Here is a 17957-nt window from a genome sequence, read left to right as displayed (position 1 = left end):
TCCTTTTAACCACCTTCAAAATGCTCCCAATGTGAGATAGAGAACTCTTCTTTTCCTAATATATCTTCTGCCTTCTCGACATAATCAATCTTTGAGTGATGGATTATCGCTTTGGGATTATCTAGTGGTTCTACAGCTTCATAAACCCTCCCAGACAATCTCAAGGTTGTGCAAAACTCGTTGCTATCCAACTGCAATACAAGACAACATTTCTTGAGTTCACGCATCGTATAATTACTTGAAACCCACATTTATAAAGGCTTATAATTTTTCAAAAAAACTCAATGTTCACTATCGATACTCTTTCTCTTAGATCTAACTAGGAACATGACAATCCTCAACCAATCCTCTTCTATTTTCTTGTAACATAAATAATAAATTCAAAAAATGACTTCAAACAAACAAAAAGATACCCAAATTTAGGAACTTACTTGTAGAGAATCGTGAAGATGAAAATCATGAAGAGGAGAATCTTAATCGTGAAGAGGAGAATCGTGAAGAGAAGACGACATTTTTGAGATGAGATTTTGAATCGTGTAGTGTGATTGTTATTCGTCGTCACCGGATGCTCTTTCCAGAGAGACGTCGTGACTAGTGAGAGAGAAGACCTTTTCTCGTCGTCGTCGTGAGAGTGGCCGTCGTGAGTGTCGCTGTTGTTAGAATCGCCGTCGTCCTAAAACTTAGATTTATAAAGAGTTATAAATTTTCAAAAACTTAATGTTCACTATCGGAAATCTTTATCTTAGATCTGACTATTAATAGATAACTCTTTCTCTTAGATTGAAACAACAAAATCTGAGAAAATTACTTACAAGTTGTGATTCTTTATCGATCTCGTCGTCGCTCGATCTTGCCGTCGTCACTCGATCGCGTTTGCTTCGTGCATGAGAGAGGATACACTCGACCTCCTCGTCGTCGCTCGATTTCGTCACCGTCGTCGCTCGATCTCGTTGCCGTTTGAAGCTTTCTCTCGAGAGAGAAAGAGATAGGAAACGAGGTTATAATTGTGAGAGGGTTATTCTTATCTTTTGACTATTAATGATTTAGGTATTTCTGAAAATGTCCTCCTTCTAAGTGTATATATAAATAGTGGTACTAAACAAAGTTTAAAAGTAAAATTCCCCCTACAAATTATCAATATAATAACTTTTATATTTTATGATATAATATCAAATTAATATTTAAAATAACAGTGCAAAAAAGTATAATGACTTTTTGACGTCTTTCTTTAAAATTTTAAAAACCTTAAGTTATTAAAAAAAAATCCATATAAATTTTGTGTTTTGGTAAGTATGGTTTCTGCTTCTCTTTGGGCCGAAGGCGAAATTGAAATGGACTTCTAGTTCATATATATGAAGTCCATTGATAATCTCGATTTCACCAGAACACAAAAACGTCACGTAGTTTCAGTAAGCAAACAAAAAAAAACGAAAACGAAATACATTCGAAGCGATTAACGATAACATCTCTTTCACTTCCTTCGAAGCTCATTTCAAACCACACATTCGAACTAACTGAAAAGAGAGAGAGAGAGAGAGAGAGAGAGAGAGAGAGAGAGAGCAAGCAACAAATGTCCCTATCAATGGCGTTATGCTCCCCGCCGATCTCTTCTCCGCTTCTAAACTCTACTCTCACCCCCAAGATCTTACTCACTCTCCTCTCCACCAAGCGCCTCTCTCTCTTCTCCCTCACTCGAGCCTCCTCCTCCGACAACGGCACGTCTGCTACAGTCTCTGCAACCACCGTGGAGATTCCAAAGCCTGTGTCTCCCGCTAAAGAGGAAGTTCCGGTTAAATCTCCTCCGACGAGACTGATTTGACAACTACCACGACGGAGATCAAGTTTCAGGATGCGAAGTGGGTTAATGGAACATGGGATCTGAAACAGTTCGAGAAAGAAGGCAAAACCGATTGGGATTCTGTAATCGTTTCTGGTTAAGTGTGCTCTGTTACTTACTACAAGAGCTCCTTGCTTTGGTTTTGTAATACGTTATAGGGTTGTTGTATAATGTGTAGAGGCAAAGAGGAGAAAGTGGCTTGAAGACAGCCCGGAAACAACTACTAACGACGAGCCTGTTCTGTTCGATACCTCCATTATTCCATGGTGGGCTTGGATGAAGCGGTATCACCTACCAGAAGCTGAACTCCTCAATGGTATAACTCAATAATGATATTGTGTAACTTTGCTACTAAACATGATCTCAAGTTTGTTTGTTTTTTCTTCTTGGTGGGTATTGTCTTATAGGTCGTGCTGCGATGATAGGGTTCTTCATGTCTTACTTTGTTGATAGCCTTACCGGAGTAGGACTTGTTGATCAAATGGGTAATTTCTTCTGCAAAACACTCTTGTTTGTGGCTGTAGCTGGAGTTCTTTTCATCCGCAAGAATGAAGATTTAGACAAACTCCAGGGTTTGTTTGAAGAGACAACGTTGTATGACAAGCAATGGCAAGCGGCGTGGAAAGAGCCGGAATCATCATCTTCAAAGAAGTGAACAAAGTTTCTTGCTTTTTTCTTCTTCTTGTTATGTGATGTTTGTGACCAGTGGAAAAGTCTCAAGATCATTTATTTGTTGTTACCCGATCTTGAGGTTATAATCTTTCTGGCTTGAAAAGGAACTCTATGAAAGAAAATGTACTTAGAAACCTTGGAAGAAAAGCAATTGATTGCATACCAGTTTAGAATCTGACTAGGACAACATCACAACATGATTTCATATTTTATGTGTATATAATTCTTCGTTTATCCCACAAGGTATATATATGACCCACATGAATCTTCAATATAATAAGAGGAGAGTGGAGAGTGAATCAATCAAGGAGCATACATTATGTGGTCAACCATATGATTCCATGCACATTTATTATAACAACAACAATACTGCATCGAAATTTTTAAACAGTGGCTTATAATGCACCCGACGATGACCAAAAGCTAAGAGTAATCACATTCGCATGTGAGTTTTCTCACTTATTAAACTAAACCCAAACTTTTGCTCACATATCCACAGGAACCTCATATATAGTTTTTGAAACCGAAAAAGAGGTAAAAGGAGAGGACAGACAAAGCGGTGGGTAACTTGGTGATCTACAAGTTAGAGTGGCCAAGACGGAGCAGGACACGGTGCCACGATGTATTGAGCACCCCTCTTAGGTTCCACACTGACTCCACATTTTCCGGCTGAACATTGGCCGCCGAATCCACCTACCCCACAATTCCCATAATTATTATACGAGAATAATTCACTATTATTATATTATCTGAGAGAGAAGCTTTTTTACCGCTTTGGCGATGACCTCGGTGGTACTCTGGGAGACATCAATAGTGGCTTCAAACAACACCCACGCCCATTTGTCGCTGGAGTTGTGTTCAGAGATGTAATCCTTCCCTGGTTTCTGTGTTCTAGAAGCTTCCACCCAGCTTTTGCCTCCATCCATTGATATATCCACTCGCTCGATCCCTCGCCCACCTCCAGAAACCGCATATCCTTTGATGCTTACCTGCAAAAAAAACCCAAATATTACAACTCAATTTGCTCCTGCATTGGTCAGATGAGATTAGTTGGGAAATGACTTCAAAGTTCTCACCTTTCCAGGCTTCACCATTTGCACGTCCTCCAAAGAGCAGATTGCACTCTGTTCACACCATAACCATGAGATAAGATATATTTGGTGGTGGTCCAAAGAAAATAATGCTCGGTTTATAATTCTATAGTCAAACCAAATTCAAAAGGGAATATTGTATACCTGAACAGGGAAATCCATTTGGGGCCTCCTTGAGGACCAGTCGATATTGTCCCAATTGACAGAAGGAGGGAACATTTTGTAATCTTTTTGCATGAAAAAACCCTACAACATTGTGATCCTTTAGAGCAGTTTCTGATTTGCTAAAAACACAGGGGGATGCATGCTGAGAGACAGACCTGGCATTCTTCAGCGAGTAGATTGATGGAATCAAGCCATTTGACGGAACGAGCACCAATCACACCCGGGACAACCAGCCTTAACGGATATCCGTGATCCCTGTTCAGGATCTTCAAACAAGAAGGAAAAAAAAAAACATTTAATAAACAAAAATCTCTGAGCAATGAAAAAAGAGAAAGGGAGATATAAAAACCTCTCCATTCATCTCATAAGCGAGTAGAACATCGGCTTCAGGATTTGTGGCTTGGTTAAGAGGGATTGACGCCTTGTAAGGCCCACCATTCTCCTCCTAGATAGAGCACGAATCAAATCAAAACCAAACGCATAAACTAAAGATGAAAGGGAAGGTGTATATATATATAAATACCTTGCAGCGATCAACACTGACAAACTCAACATGTCTGCCACCTAAACCGGTGGAGCTAGTGAGCTTTGGAATCCCCAAAAGCTCAAGAACATCGGCCAATTTGGCCCCGCCCCACACAGCTGAAAGGCAAAGTACTATTATTATACAGTCTTTGCATTATAAAAAAAAAGAGAGTCTGGAGAGAGAAAGAAAAACAAACCGTTGCCAATGGCAGAAACATCCCAACCAACCCCTCTAACATTCCTGACTTTGCTCATAGCAGTTCTTCTGTTACCCGCACACTGTAGAGTAGCAGTGACATTGTACTTGGGCAGGGACATGATATCTTTGATGAAGAGCTTTGTTGGGTTATCGATCAATCCGGTGACGGACACGGAGTAGCTGGTAAGTGGAAACAAAGATCCAGATTCAGACAAAAGTTGGAAAAGAAACTGAAGATGGAGAGAAAGAGAAAGAGATGAGTGACTTGTCGATGTGATCGATGATGGGAATGGGGCCATGGTTTCGCTTGTAGAAAAGATGGACGGGAGTGACGTAAGATGAAACTAAGGCGGAGCGAGGTGGTTCGGCATTGAAGGGCTCCTGTCATCGCATCACCCCCAAAATCGAATGAATAGCAGATCAGAAACAAAATCAAAGAAGAAAGGAGGAGGGCTTGCCTTTGCGTTGATTTTGAGACTAGGGTCACGAGATGGTTCCTGCGAGTAATCTGAAGGTCCGCGAATCCCAGGCATATCTTCTTCTTCTTTTTTTTGCAGATAAACTCCTTTGCTTTGTGGTCAGAGAAAAGGAGGACTTCTGTGGTCAGAAAAAGATATGTATCAGCCCATATACTCGGCCCAAATTTCGATTGGGCAAGGTATTGTGCCTCCATGATTTTGTTTCTTAGACTTTCTTTTTTCTTTTTATTTCATCCACTTGCATATTATAGCAAAAACCGGAACTGAGAAACCAAACCAAATTATCCGAAAACGAAACTGGATTGAAACTCTCAGATACCCAAATGATTTATCCGAATCGGGCACCCAATATCAGAAAAAAAAAAAATAATAAGTTTCAGCTTTTTGATATAAGTTAAAATGTCATCAATGGATTGGATAAGAAGAGTGAGAACATTGTTACTAACATAACACATTATCTTTTAGGTACTCTCTTATGTTATAATGATATATGGTATTTCTATATTAAAATACAATAAATACTTACAAAATTAGCATCTTAGGGATTCGAATTCTGGTTGGATTGACGAATATGCAAGTGTTAACCACTAGATCACTTAGATTAACATGTTAACTAATATATTTTATATATGTATATATTTGATTCATATATTAAATGGATGTCCGAAACCAACCGAAACCGTACCCGAAATCTCATAAGTGCCTATTTGAGTATAAGAATGATTTATCCAATATACCCATAGCCGAATGGTTCCTACCTGAAACAGAAACATAACCGAATACCGGATGCCTATGGGCTATGCATATCTTGGGATGCTACTACTTTATTCCTAAAATTAAGAAGCCCAAGTATTTCAGATACTAACTACTTTTTCTATTAAGCTAGGAATTTTTATTTTTGTAAGTATATTATTGTTTCTAGAATTATTATTTTTATATTACTGACAATTATTTTTGTATTATTAGGTTATTACTCCATCTGTATCAAAATAAGTGGATTTTAAAGTTTTTGCACACATATTAAGAAATTACAAACTTTTATTTAATTTTTCTCATTTGTCTAAAAACAATAATAAATACATTTAATTCAACCAATAGAAAATCATACTGCAGAATACAAATAGTCAAAAACATAAAATTGCATTTACTTTTTACATAGAAACTTAAAAACATCACTTAAAATGAAATTAAAAAAATTCTCTTAAAACATCAGTTAAAGTGATACAGAGGGAGTAGTTATTTTTTAGAATTATATTGTTGCTAGAAACTCTTCATGGCCCTGACTAAAATAATTGTATGTTTTTATTTTTATTTTTTAAGAGTAGTTAAACAATCTGCCTTCTGGTGTTCTTATATGTTTTAGGTTAGATGTATATTTTTACTGATGATACGCAATGCGTATCTAAAACAATATAGACTTATTTGGATCAGGCATGATTGAAGTTTACCATCTACGTTGAAGTTACATACCTGTTAGCATTGTTTTTGTTGCAATAAGCAATAACTATGTTCTAGTTGCAACAAAGTTTCAAACTTTATAGAGGCTTTTGTGAGTATATCATTTGTGCTTGAGACAATTTATGAAGAATACTCATTTACAGTTTCGTCTCAAACTAATTACGTATACCGTTCAAAAATATTAACAGTATATTTAGCAATGCGACAGGATTTTGATACACCCTTTAAAAGTGCAAATTATTTGTTTGTCGGTATAAATTTTATTGCGGATATTCATAATTTTTCACCATTTATATATTTATAGACATTGAAGATAAGCTATAATTTGTATTTAAATTTATGAATACAATTTATGTCAATAGAGTTTTTATGTAACTAACTTTTTGAGCTTTGAAAAAAGTTCTATATACATAGATTTTTAAAATTTAAATATTAAAACTTAGGTCATAAATAATTTATTAGAAGTGTTATTATACAATTTTGAAAAACTACAGGTGTTCAGTTTTTCAATAATAAATACTTGACTAGAAACTCAAGCTTATTTTGGAATATATATATATTTATTCAATATTTGGGATTCAAAAAAAAAAAAATCAGTACAACCTTTGAAAGATGTATTCAAAATTATATGTTTTTTTTTATAAAATGTGAAATTTATTGATCAAAGTAGAAAGAATAGACATTTACATCAACTTTAAAAGACTATGAAGAGGAAAGCAAAAGCTATACAATGCAAAAAGAATTATTTTGTAAACCTCTTAAGCTTATGCTGTTACTTCAAACCACCTTTGCAATATACCAGCTAACTTGTGGCCCGCTCTATAACGCAGAGACGTGATCATGTTACGTATGGACTTGTCAATGATCCGATACGCTTGATCCACTATCCGAAAGTCTGTGCGATGTCTCCTCTCATTCCGCTCCCTCCAAAGATGATAGATGCAACTCTGAAACACCTCCAAAATTATATGTTGATATAATCCACAACACGAAATCATGATTTGAAATATATTATAATATTTCAGTTTTATTAAAATGATAATTATAATTAATATAGAAATTTCCTATGATAACATTTTTTAGTTTATTTTTTCAAAAATAGCCCTCAATGAATAAATTTTATTATAGGGTAAAATACATTTTTATTCTATGGTTAACTAATCTAGACTTAGAGTTTAGAGTTAAGGGGTGGAGTTCTGGAGATAGAGTTTTAATTTAAAAAATACAAAAAAATATTAAAAATTTCAAAATAAAAATGACTATTTTGGTTATTTTATTTCTTGAGAAATATTTTTGCGACAAAAACTTAAAATAGCTATTTGAGAGAATTTGCCTAATTAATATGTACTTTTTATTTATAGTATTTGTTTTAATAACTTGTCTCCCATTGGTTGGTTATAGCTCGTTTAAATATTTCAGTAACAAAAATGATTTTGTTCAACATGTCCTTTAAGTTTTTCGATTGGGATTAGTATTCAACCGCTTTCTGCTTCAAGTGATTTCCTATGTGTAAAAACTGTCGAAACAAAATTCTGAATTGTGATCATTTTGCAACTTCTCTGTGATTCCAATTCAGATGCAGCCGTTCCGCTACACCATCAATACTCCTCTTTTACCTTCAAATGAAGCAGAAACGAAATTGAAATCTATGTAAACCAATCATAGCCCTTTGATAAAGAATAAGAAGCCAAGATTTGATCTGGGGATAGTACCAACTACCAATAACCAAGCATTGACTTTCTTCATTAGGCAGTATCTGAATGTCACTATCAAGCTGATGTTTATCATTTATATTCCATGCACGACCCGACCCGTATATCTCTTGGACGATCCTATGAGAGAATATATATATATATATATATACAATCTATGTAACAAAATAGCATCAACCAAGGGTTATCTCAAAGACTATTCTGTATTTGGCAATGGTGTTAGACCATCGCTGAGAATTGTATAATAATCCTCTCGCCAATCTTAAGACGCAGACCATAATTCATAAGTGGATCTAACATTCTATATGAACCCAACATGTGGATATGTTTCCTTTTCGCACACCTGACACCAATTGTATCCCCTTGATACTATTGGATTTTTAATTACACTATTTCCATATCAATTAGAAAATTAATCAATACTATTGAATTTTTGTACGGTATGCGTATGTGATTAAACAATGTTACCGATCAGAGCCTTCGTTTATCCCAAAAGGAATATGACCCACGACTCGTATCTATATATATATATATTAGCAAGTCCCGTTTCTATATCTATAACGAGATCTTGAATAATAACGGGCATCAGCATAGATTCTGAAAACGAGAGAACCAAATGAAAATCATAAATATTATACGCTATCAAATAAGATTTCTTTATTTCAAATTTGATATCTTTTAAAAAGGAAACAAAATATTAGCAAGTTATATTATGTTTAAAAAAAAAAAAAAAAAATGGCAGTTACAGAAAAAAGAATTAATTTTTTTTTTTAACGTCGTCAGGAAAACACTAAACCCTAAATCCTAATCCCTAAACCCTAAATCCTAAACCTTAAATCCTTGGATAAACCTAAACCCTTGGGCAAAACCCTAAACCCTTGGGTAAACTTTAAACCCTTGGGTAAACTCTAAACCCTTGGATAAATTCTAAACTCTAAATAAAAACGCTAAACCCTAAAACTCTAAAGCCTAAATCCTAAACCCTAAACCCTTGAGTGTTTTAGTGTTTAGTGATTTTGATTTAGAGTTTAAAATTTATCCTAGAGTTTAAGATTTATCCTAGGGTTTAGGGTTTATCTAAGGGTTTAGGGTTTAGGATTTAGTGTTTAGGGATTAGGATTTAGAGTTTAATGTTTTGCTGACGACGTTAAATTTTTTTTTTTTTTTAATTACTACTATTTTTTATTTATTTCTTTTTACTTTTTATTTTTAAAAAGATAATATAATTTGACAATATTTGTTTCCTTTTTTAAAAGATACCGAATATGAAATGACACAATCCTATTGGTTCCTTAGGGGGTGAACCCAAGAATAAGTCAATAACTTTGGAATATTTTTCGATGAATGATCTGACGGCTGAGATTCAAGATTCATCCAAAAATATTCAAAAGTTATTTGTGTATAATATTTATGATTTTCTTTTTCATCACTACTAGTTTACAAATTTACAGTAATTCCACAGAAAAAAATGTCAACATCATTACAACATTTAAGAAAACTTGTAAAACGAAACTTGTAAAAGGAAACAAAATAAAGAAGACTTTATAAAACTTCCAAAGTGCTGACAAAAAAAATCATCCAAAGTAAATAAGGGGGTTATTGAAACATGAATTTCTGTGGAATTTGATGATTTTAATAGTTGAGAGGATTTTACAAGTTAACTAGATTTAACAGTTTTATCAAATACTTTTACATAGATTTTCATTACTTGTGTATAGAATTCTATTGATTGTTATTAACTTTTAAAGTAAGAAATTAATGGTGGTAGAAAAAAAAGGAAAGAAAATCATTTCAATTAAGGCAATTCTTAAACAACTTTTAAAAAAGTTTTTGTCACAAAAAAGATCTCAGGAAATAAAATGACCAAAAAAATTAATTTCTACTTCTTACTTTATAGACATATAAATAATAAAAAAAAAAATTATATAATTTCGAAATATATGTTTTAAATTTGAATTTTTGTAAAAAAAAAATTGAATTATTATTTTTGAAATGTTTAATTAAAAAATACGAAAGTGTTTTTTAAAACTATTTTTACAATTTTTATTTTAAATTTTTGATATTTTTTTCTATTTTTCTAAGTTGTGAATTGTATTATGTTAAAATTGTGATTTGTATATTATTTCATTCTTCAATTTGAGTTTTTTTTTATGTGAGTGTATTTTATTACATTGATTTCAAAAATCTTATGGGTATAGATGTTATTCTCAAAGTTGAGTACTATGAGTAAAAACAAAGAAAATTTACATCCCAATAACAATATATTTTAATAGAATCTTAAAATCAATGAAAACTAAACTTTTCCAATAACAAAGAATTTTGAGTGAAATTTAAAAATCATCACTCCAATAACAATGGATTCTATTTAAATTTTAAAAATTCACAAACCAATAAGAATGGAATCTCAAAATTTAATAACTCCTCTAGAATTATTTGCCCAATAACCCCCCCCCTAAATGTCAATGGCTCATTTTTCAACACTGTAAAAAAAAAATTCAAGGGTTTGCTCGGGAGAAATAATCTCAGATGCTTTTAATGAGACAAAAAATAACCTTGCATACTCTTACGAATTATGGCATACTCTTCTCTATTCTGATACTCTCTAGGAGTGTGGTTAATGTCGAAAGTGCCCCTGACCGATTTAAACTTAAATTAATGAAATAATTAATTAAATTTCACGCCTCCCCCTCCCACTCGGAACCCTTCCACTCGAGCCCAGTCGTTCGTCGATCCTCTCTCGTCCTCGTCGGTCTTCCTCGCTATCATCAAATTGCTATCGGTTTCGTTGCTTGTATGCTGAATCATTGAACTATTGATTCCGTTTTACAGGGTATGTATATCAAATCGTCCCTTTAGAATCCTCATCCACCATAGACGATTAACTCTATTCACAGGGATTCCGATTTGGATAGAAGATTTCATATTTGTTTATGAACTAGTCGAGGATCGGAAAGTTTGGATGGTCTGTTTATTAGGGAATTCGATAATCAACAACTGTATAATTGCATGTCGGGAATAAAAGCTGATTACAATTACAAATTGGTTTTGAATTGAAGAGTCGATTCGTAGTAATGGAAAATTTCTTATTCATTTGTGTATAAGGATCGAAAAGTGTGGGTGGTCTATCAATTAGTCAATTGGATAATCAACGACTGTATGATTGAATGTCGGGATGGAAAGGACGATTGAATCAAAGAAAGTGATTACTATTTGGTTTTCAGAGAAACATCTAGAGCTCTGAAACTTGGGGAAACTTGGTTAGATTAGACGGGCTGATTACTGACAAAACTTTGTAACATGGTATAACGAAGTATAACTTTAATGGTATAACTGTATAACTATGTATAACTTTGATGGTTTATTTTTTTTATATTGCAGACAATGTGTCCTTTTTCGACGAACATACACTTTGATTATGATGGACATTATTCGAAGGCTGGAGATGATTATGAATGGATTCCAACCGATGCTCGTTTGTATGTTATATCCTTTATGACATCATCATTGGAGGAGATCACATATTCATTGTTGAAGGAGAGGATATGCAGGAAGAAGGGAATATATCCGTTAACGAAGAGGCTCAATTTGGGTTACATTCCATTGGTAGTGGAACCTAAGAGGCAATCGTATATTTTGGATGATGAAGATGTGTTTGTTTATCTAACATCAGTGGATAGAGAGCAAAGAAGAAGTATTTTGCATGTGGAAGACATCCAAGAATTGTAAATAGTTCAAATAACCGAGCAACTATCAAGAGTTGCCTCTTCAGTTTCTCCTCTTAGACCAATTGTGTGGTCTCGCTCGTTTCTAATCGTAAGTCTTCATCTTTTTCGAAGTTTCGTCTCGATCTTAAAGTAGACTCGTTTCTAATAGTTCAGTTCTGTCGTTTAGAGTTCCCTAGATTACTCGGTCTTTACTGTTTTAGAGATTGATGCTTAGGAAATGATACTTAGTTACGGAATCTTTGCATCGAGTTTTGTGTTTAACTAGCCTTTCAAGTTCTTACATTTCGATTACTTAAAGCTTTTGTTATGATATGTTGTATAAAGGTGAGAACTTTGAAGCTTGAGGCGTATACAATGGGGAGGATAATGGAATGGGCAGCAAGATCTGATCACTTGGGAGGAATCCCAAGGAAAGCTGTGATAACAGCCGTTGGTGCCTTTGCGAGAGCAGTAGCGAATCTTTGCAACAAAACCACAGTTCACAATGCAGATACTCTTTTGACTCTTGTCCGTTCACGACCACCCGGTGTCCCTCTCATCACTGTTAGTAATCACATGTCCACGTTAGTTCAAAAATTTTTAAACCTTTTTTGAAATAATAATCTCTTTCTTTCCTTCTTGTCATCTCAATGTTGAGCTATTTCGTTTTTTTCTCTTGTAATTAGTTTAGATGATCCAGTAATGTGGGGAGGGTTCAAGGGTCTTCTTCTTTCTTTGGATCCAGAGCTGGCTCGATGGGTTCTTGCTGCTGAGGACATATGTTTCAAGAACCCTGTCTTCTCCTACATCTTCCGCACTGGTAAGCTCTCTCTTAAGAGTTGGAAAAAGCTCTTGTAGTAGAAATTATGAATGGAATTATAGTGAGCGTGAGAGTGGATATGGAGAAGAAGAGAATGTAGTCACTAGTTTGGAACACGATGAACACCCCCACAAGAAACAGAAGAGGAGTAGGTTGTAAACCTTTTGCTTTGTTTTGATGTGAAGTAGGTTGTAAGCCTTTCACTTTCAGTTTTGATGTGAGAACGTTGTGAGGTGAAATTTGTATTTGTGTGTTGTGCAACCAAGTGAAACTTTGTTTCTTTATTACTGGTATAACTATGATAGGTAAACTGAGTAATGTGATTGTAAATTCTAAGCTTGTTAATAAGTCATGGAAGTAATTAGATGGTGATTTATTATTAAAATCATGATCTAATCAGAATTATAAAAATTTCATCTCATTGCTTGTCAGCAATTATTTAGGAAATACACTGAGTTCTCATAGCTTTTTCGTTAATACTCACCTCGTTACATTTAAAATTTTGCTAATGGTAGGAAATCAAGTTTATGTGTACATGATCGTATGAGAAATGAACCAAGAAAACATAATTTAATTGGTATAACTATAAAATCAGTCATTCAAGTAGAGTATAACTAATATAAATAGAAATAATTAAAAAGTACAACTTCGATGTTTTCTGTAAAACTATAAACTTGGTGAAACTTCGACCACGCAAAATATAAACTTGGTGAAACTTCAACCACGAGATTTTCCCGCCCAACTTTTTGAATTTCTAATTTCCCTCTTCCCAATATGCTAAAACCCCAAAATCGTTTAATCGAAGTATTAAAGACCTTTTTTTGTTTTCCCCATTCGCTATATTCTCCTTTCTCTCTCTTCCTTAATTTATCTCTCTTCCTTAATTTATCTCTCTCCCATTCGAACTCCCCCCAACCCCGAGAGAGAAATAATAGAGATGTCAGCTTCATCTTCCACGACCGGTGGCCGGAGACGAGTACGAACTTTGGGAATACCTAGTAAGTGTTGGTGCGGGGTGGGCATCACCGAGCTCATCTCCAAAACCAATCAAAACCCATATCGCCGGTATTATCGGTGTATCTATGCGGCATCACTAAGGGTACATCCGTTTAGCTTTAGTTATTGAAGGCTTACTCGTTCTTCTTTTAATTGGTATGTTTAATCCGTTGTAGCTCGAGAACAACAATCACGTCTTCAAATGGGTTGATGAAGCTTTCACCGATGAGATACAACAGTTGGACTGCCAAGTTCGAATGCTAGAAGAAGAAGTTCAATTTCTCAAAGCAACAATAAGGAGCTAAGGTGAACTCAGCGAAGGTCCCAAAATAATGGAGCCGAAGATGCTGAAGATAAAGATATCAGGAGGTTGTGTTATTCTTGCTGTCGTTTTAGTTCTAGGAATTATGATGTACAAGAAGTAATCCCTAAGAGACTTCCAGCTACTTTCTGTTTTTCTAAGTTTTTTTGTAAGTTTCTCCTAAGTTATGCGAAGTTGGATAACTATGTAGTTTGATCTATCGAAAAAGTTTCACAAATTCTGACCTATTTATACGAAAACGAATTTCAACTTTGTCTCAATTTTACAAAGCTGGACAATTGATTAAGTGAAAACACAAATTGTTACCAGTTTATACAAGCACAAACTTGTAGTTCATCTATTTTTTTCGAAGTTGGAAAATTGAAAAAATTCAAACCACGAAGTTTCACCAACATTTAAACAAAGTTTCACCAAGTTTAAGACAAGTACGAAGATGAAGAACATTGAGAACAACAAGATTTACAAAAGACCTACAGCCCCATATCGCTGAACATAAGGGTCACTGTGTAGTAGAAACTGCCTGAACTCCTCAACCTCCGGCAAATGCGGATTGAACCTGAAGTCAGATAATCTGCCCTCGATCTCAAGCCATAGATCAGGAGGACCAAAGTAACCTGTATAAATGAGTAAATGAGTTTAGTAAACGTTTTACTCAACTATCACATTTAAAACCAGACACATAAACTACACTTACTCCAAAATTTCCAGACCCTCCACATCTTAAGGACCACAATCACCTGTCTACGAACTTTCATGTTTTCAAGACCATCCCGGAATGCATAAGCATGAGCACCAGTTGCCACACATTTTATCTGACTATCACTATTCAGAATAAAAAAAGGTGCGTCAATTACAGTATAGATAAATTTTGCTTTGATCATATGTTACTTTCTACTTACATGTTGTCCCTTATGTAAAACTCCATCCTTGCACTTGCAGGGTCATCGAAATGGGCTTCCGTGTTGAAGACCACTCCCATTGTATCTACCAGATAAGTGTTACGTTTTTCTTAGTTTCATAAATTTAGACAATCTAAATCACTTAGTTTTACTTAATTATACATAGTTATTTTTTTAATACATTAAAGCTATACAAAGTTCCGAATCCAAGACATGTGAATGTTGCGGTTACTAACATCTAAATATTTGAATATATTTAAATTTTAGTAGCATTCATACCTATGGGATAGTTTCGGTCCCTGTGGTCCATGTGAGGGATTGCATGGATGTTCTTGAAGTCCATGAAATGCCGATTGTTCAGAGGATCGATGATGTGGACTTGCGTATTCAAAGTAAAGCCGATTGCTCCATTGAAACCTGAATATGAACGTTTAACTTCTACCCGAAAGATTTCCACCCATTTTCCCTCTTGCTTCTCTAGACCTCAAAACCTATCAGAATTCCCATAAATGGTCATCTCCATCTTGGTTCCCTACATAAATAAAGTACAAGGATCAAGTTTTTATTTTTCACGGTTACATGTTATTAGAAAGTCGAGAGATGATGATTTAACACGTACCTCTTCATCTGCTAGGACATATGTATAGAAAGGTCCACTGCTGGTAACATAGGAATAAAAAGGGTAGATCCTGTGTATTTTGACTCTGAAACGCCAAACCGTGATCTTGGGGTTATATGAAACTTCAGAAAGCTTATCGTAGTGTCTCATCTTGTTTGTTGAGAGAGGAGATGATGAATCCTTTCTTTGCTTTTCTTTTTGGTGAATTTTATATCTGGACTAAAGGAGACGATTTAAGTTACTGTGGTGGAGTTTAGTTTAATTAATGCAATGGACACGCCACTGTTTAAATGCAAGTGTAATGATTATCATAAGAGACTTTTTCACGTGAGACGTCGTGTTCTTTCGCGGAGTCCAGTATTAATTACAGGTTTTTTCTCAAACTATATAATAAGTTTTGGATACTGGTCATTTCTATCAAAATAGAACAATATACTATCTAAATTTCGTTAAGTTTTACATAGCTTCAAATATTTATACAATCAAAATTGTAACATTTTTCCTAGTTTCATAAATTTAGACAATCTAAATAACTTAGTTTTACTTACTTATACATAGTTATAAATCTTAATAAATTAAAGTTATACAAATTTCCGAATCCAAGACATGTGACTGTTGCAGTCATAAGGCGTGTGAGAGAAGTCCCGGGGAGTCAATCAAATCACCCTTAAATGGAGACGCCACTGCTAGAATCATTAATTACAGGATTTTTCTCAAACTAAATGTTAACTTTTACATTTATTATCTCCTATAATGCTAGTTTATGTCATTAAATTTATCCACAATAATTTCTGAGTACTGATCATATATTGCAAAATATAACAATACACTATCTAAATTTCGTTACATTTTACATAGTTTCAAATATATATACAATAAAAATTGTTACGTTTTTCTTAATTTCATAAATTTAGACAGTCTAAATCACTTAGGTTCACTTACTTATGCATAGTTATATCTTAACAAGTTAAAGTTATACAAAGTTCCAGTTCCAATTCCAAGAGATGCGATTGTAGGAGAGAGAAGTTTTTCAAAGTTTCAAATCCAACCCATGCGCACTGAGAAGTCATGTCTTCTGAACTCGTGTCTTCTAGAGGCGTCTATCAAATCACCATTAAATGGGGTAATAAATACTCAGTTTAATCTCTCTAAATAAGTTAAACGAAAATCTCTCCATTTACTTGATTAAACAAATATCTCTCCATGTCGAACTTTAACTTGGCTTCTCTCCCTCCTTCCATGCTTCATAAGATTCTCTCAAAGGTAGCAACAAACCATCTCCGGGACTTCGGTAGTGCAAGAATTGCTTTCTCCGGGTTTAATCAAATTGGCAGAGAAGACTACTTCTATCGATCTGCAGATCTCTTTAACTTGAATGACTGGATTGAAGAGGCTAATGCTTTAAGGACATTCATGCTTAGGTGTGTTGCAGTACCCACAACTGAGGTTCCCATCATCCGCAAAGGTCCTACCACAAGGTCCGGTTCAAGGGTTATAAGAGCTGGATTTGCCAAAGCTGTCCAGGAGTTGCTTGCACAGGAACAAACCGGATTCAAGCAACTATTGATCCAGGAGTTGGCCGACTTAAAGCTTGAAGACACCAGCGAACGATTAGAGGTTCCAGACTCCTTTCATTCAAGTCAGTTCTCCTCCATTGATCAGAATGAAGCCGGCTTGACCATTTCCACCTTCATCCTCAATCCATCCAACCAACTTGCTTCCGGTTCAGAGATATAGCCGCCATCAGAAGGAGTAGTATGCTGTTGTACTCTTTTTCCTTATCGGGTTTTGTCCCACTGGGTTTTCCCGAAAGGTTTTAACGAGGCAACATGCAAGCATACTATGAATTCTGATCCGGACTTTCTCAAACCGACAACCAGATGTCTGGTTTATTTTAATTTATTTGGTTAAGACTTTGGGCTATTGTTTCAGCCTTAATTTCGGTCAGCTTGTTTAAGGCCTTTTTATCTTTGAGTCTCATAAGGGATAAACCCTATATAATTCCATGTAGTTGGCGATTTTTGCCTCAAGTCTTTTATGAATAATTTTGCCTTTGCAAACCTAAAACCTTAAGTCTTTTTCTGTGAAAAACAAGAGGGAGCAGCCGAGTCTTATCAAGCTTCAACCACCAAGCTTGTGGCGATTCTTCACCTCCATTCCATCCATCGATTTGCCTTGAGAGAGATATACATCCAGCAAGCCAAATCCCATAGCTATCCATCGCCATCCACTGTTCTTGTTGAGAGAGATACACATCCAGCAACAAGGATCCATCCCCCATATTTCTATCCTTCTCTTGTTTTGTTTCAGTTGCATCATATAGTTCTAGATTTTCCATTTAATATAAGAACCCATAAAAAGTCACATTTGCTTCTGTTCTTCATTCAACATTTAGTTTTCTTCTGTCATCATTTTGATTCATAAAAAAACTCATAAAAATAACTCTCTTTCGTTTCAGG

The 17957-nt window shown here is 34.9% G+C and overlaps 2 protein-coding genes and 1 pseudogene across 2 annotated transcripts; 2 read left to right on the top strand and 1 right to left on the bottom strand.

The window, feature by feature from the left end:
• The first annotated feature begins 1530 nt into the window (after positions 1–1530).
• LOC106327502 lies at positions 1531–2679 on the top strand (annotated as a pseudogene).
• Positions 2680–2829: 150 nt separating this feature from the next.
• Positions 2830–5078, bottom strand: LOC106327501 (sulfite oxidase). The gene is made up of 10 exons (XM_013765662.1): positions 4948–5078; positions 4755–4870; positions 4488–4669; positions 4289–4407; positions 4115–4210; positions 3921–4031; positions 3745–3846; positions 3586–3633; positions 3280–3498; positions 2830–3202 (listed from the first exon to the last, which is right to left on the bottom strand). Exons 1-10 carry the CDS (start codon positions 5020–5022, stop codon positions 3086–3088), a joined length of 1185 nt encoding a protein of 394 aa, XP_013621116.1. The 5' UTR covers positions 5023–5078; the 3' UTR covers positions 2830–3085.
• Positions 5079–11907: 6829 nt separating this feature from the next.
• On the top strand, positions 11908–12894 carry LOC106324253 (N-acylphosphatidylethanolamine synthase-like). Its single transcript, XM_013762253.1, has 4 exons — positions 11908–11951; positions 12188–12426; positions 12529–12662; positions 12851–12894. Exons 2-4 carry the CDS (start codon positions 12218–12220, stop codon positions 12892–12894), a joined length of 387 nt encoding a protein of 128 aa, XP_013617707.1. The 5' UTR covers positions 11908–11951; positions 12188–12217.
• Positions 12895–17957: the final 5063 nt, after the last annotated feature.

This window comes from Brassica oleracea, chromosome C2 (assembly GCF_000695525.1).
Source record: "Brassica oleracea var. oleracea cultivar TO1000 chromosome C2, BOL, whole genome shotgun sequence".
Classification (NCBI taxonomy): domain Eukaryota; kingdom Viridiplantae; phylum Streptophyta; class Magnoliopsida; order Brassicales; family Brassicaceae; genus Brassica; species Brassica oleracea.
Note: the sequence above shows the minus strand (reverse complement) of the source record. Positions and strands in the feature narration are given on the sequence as shown.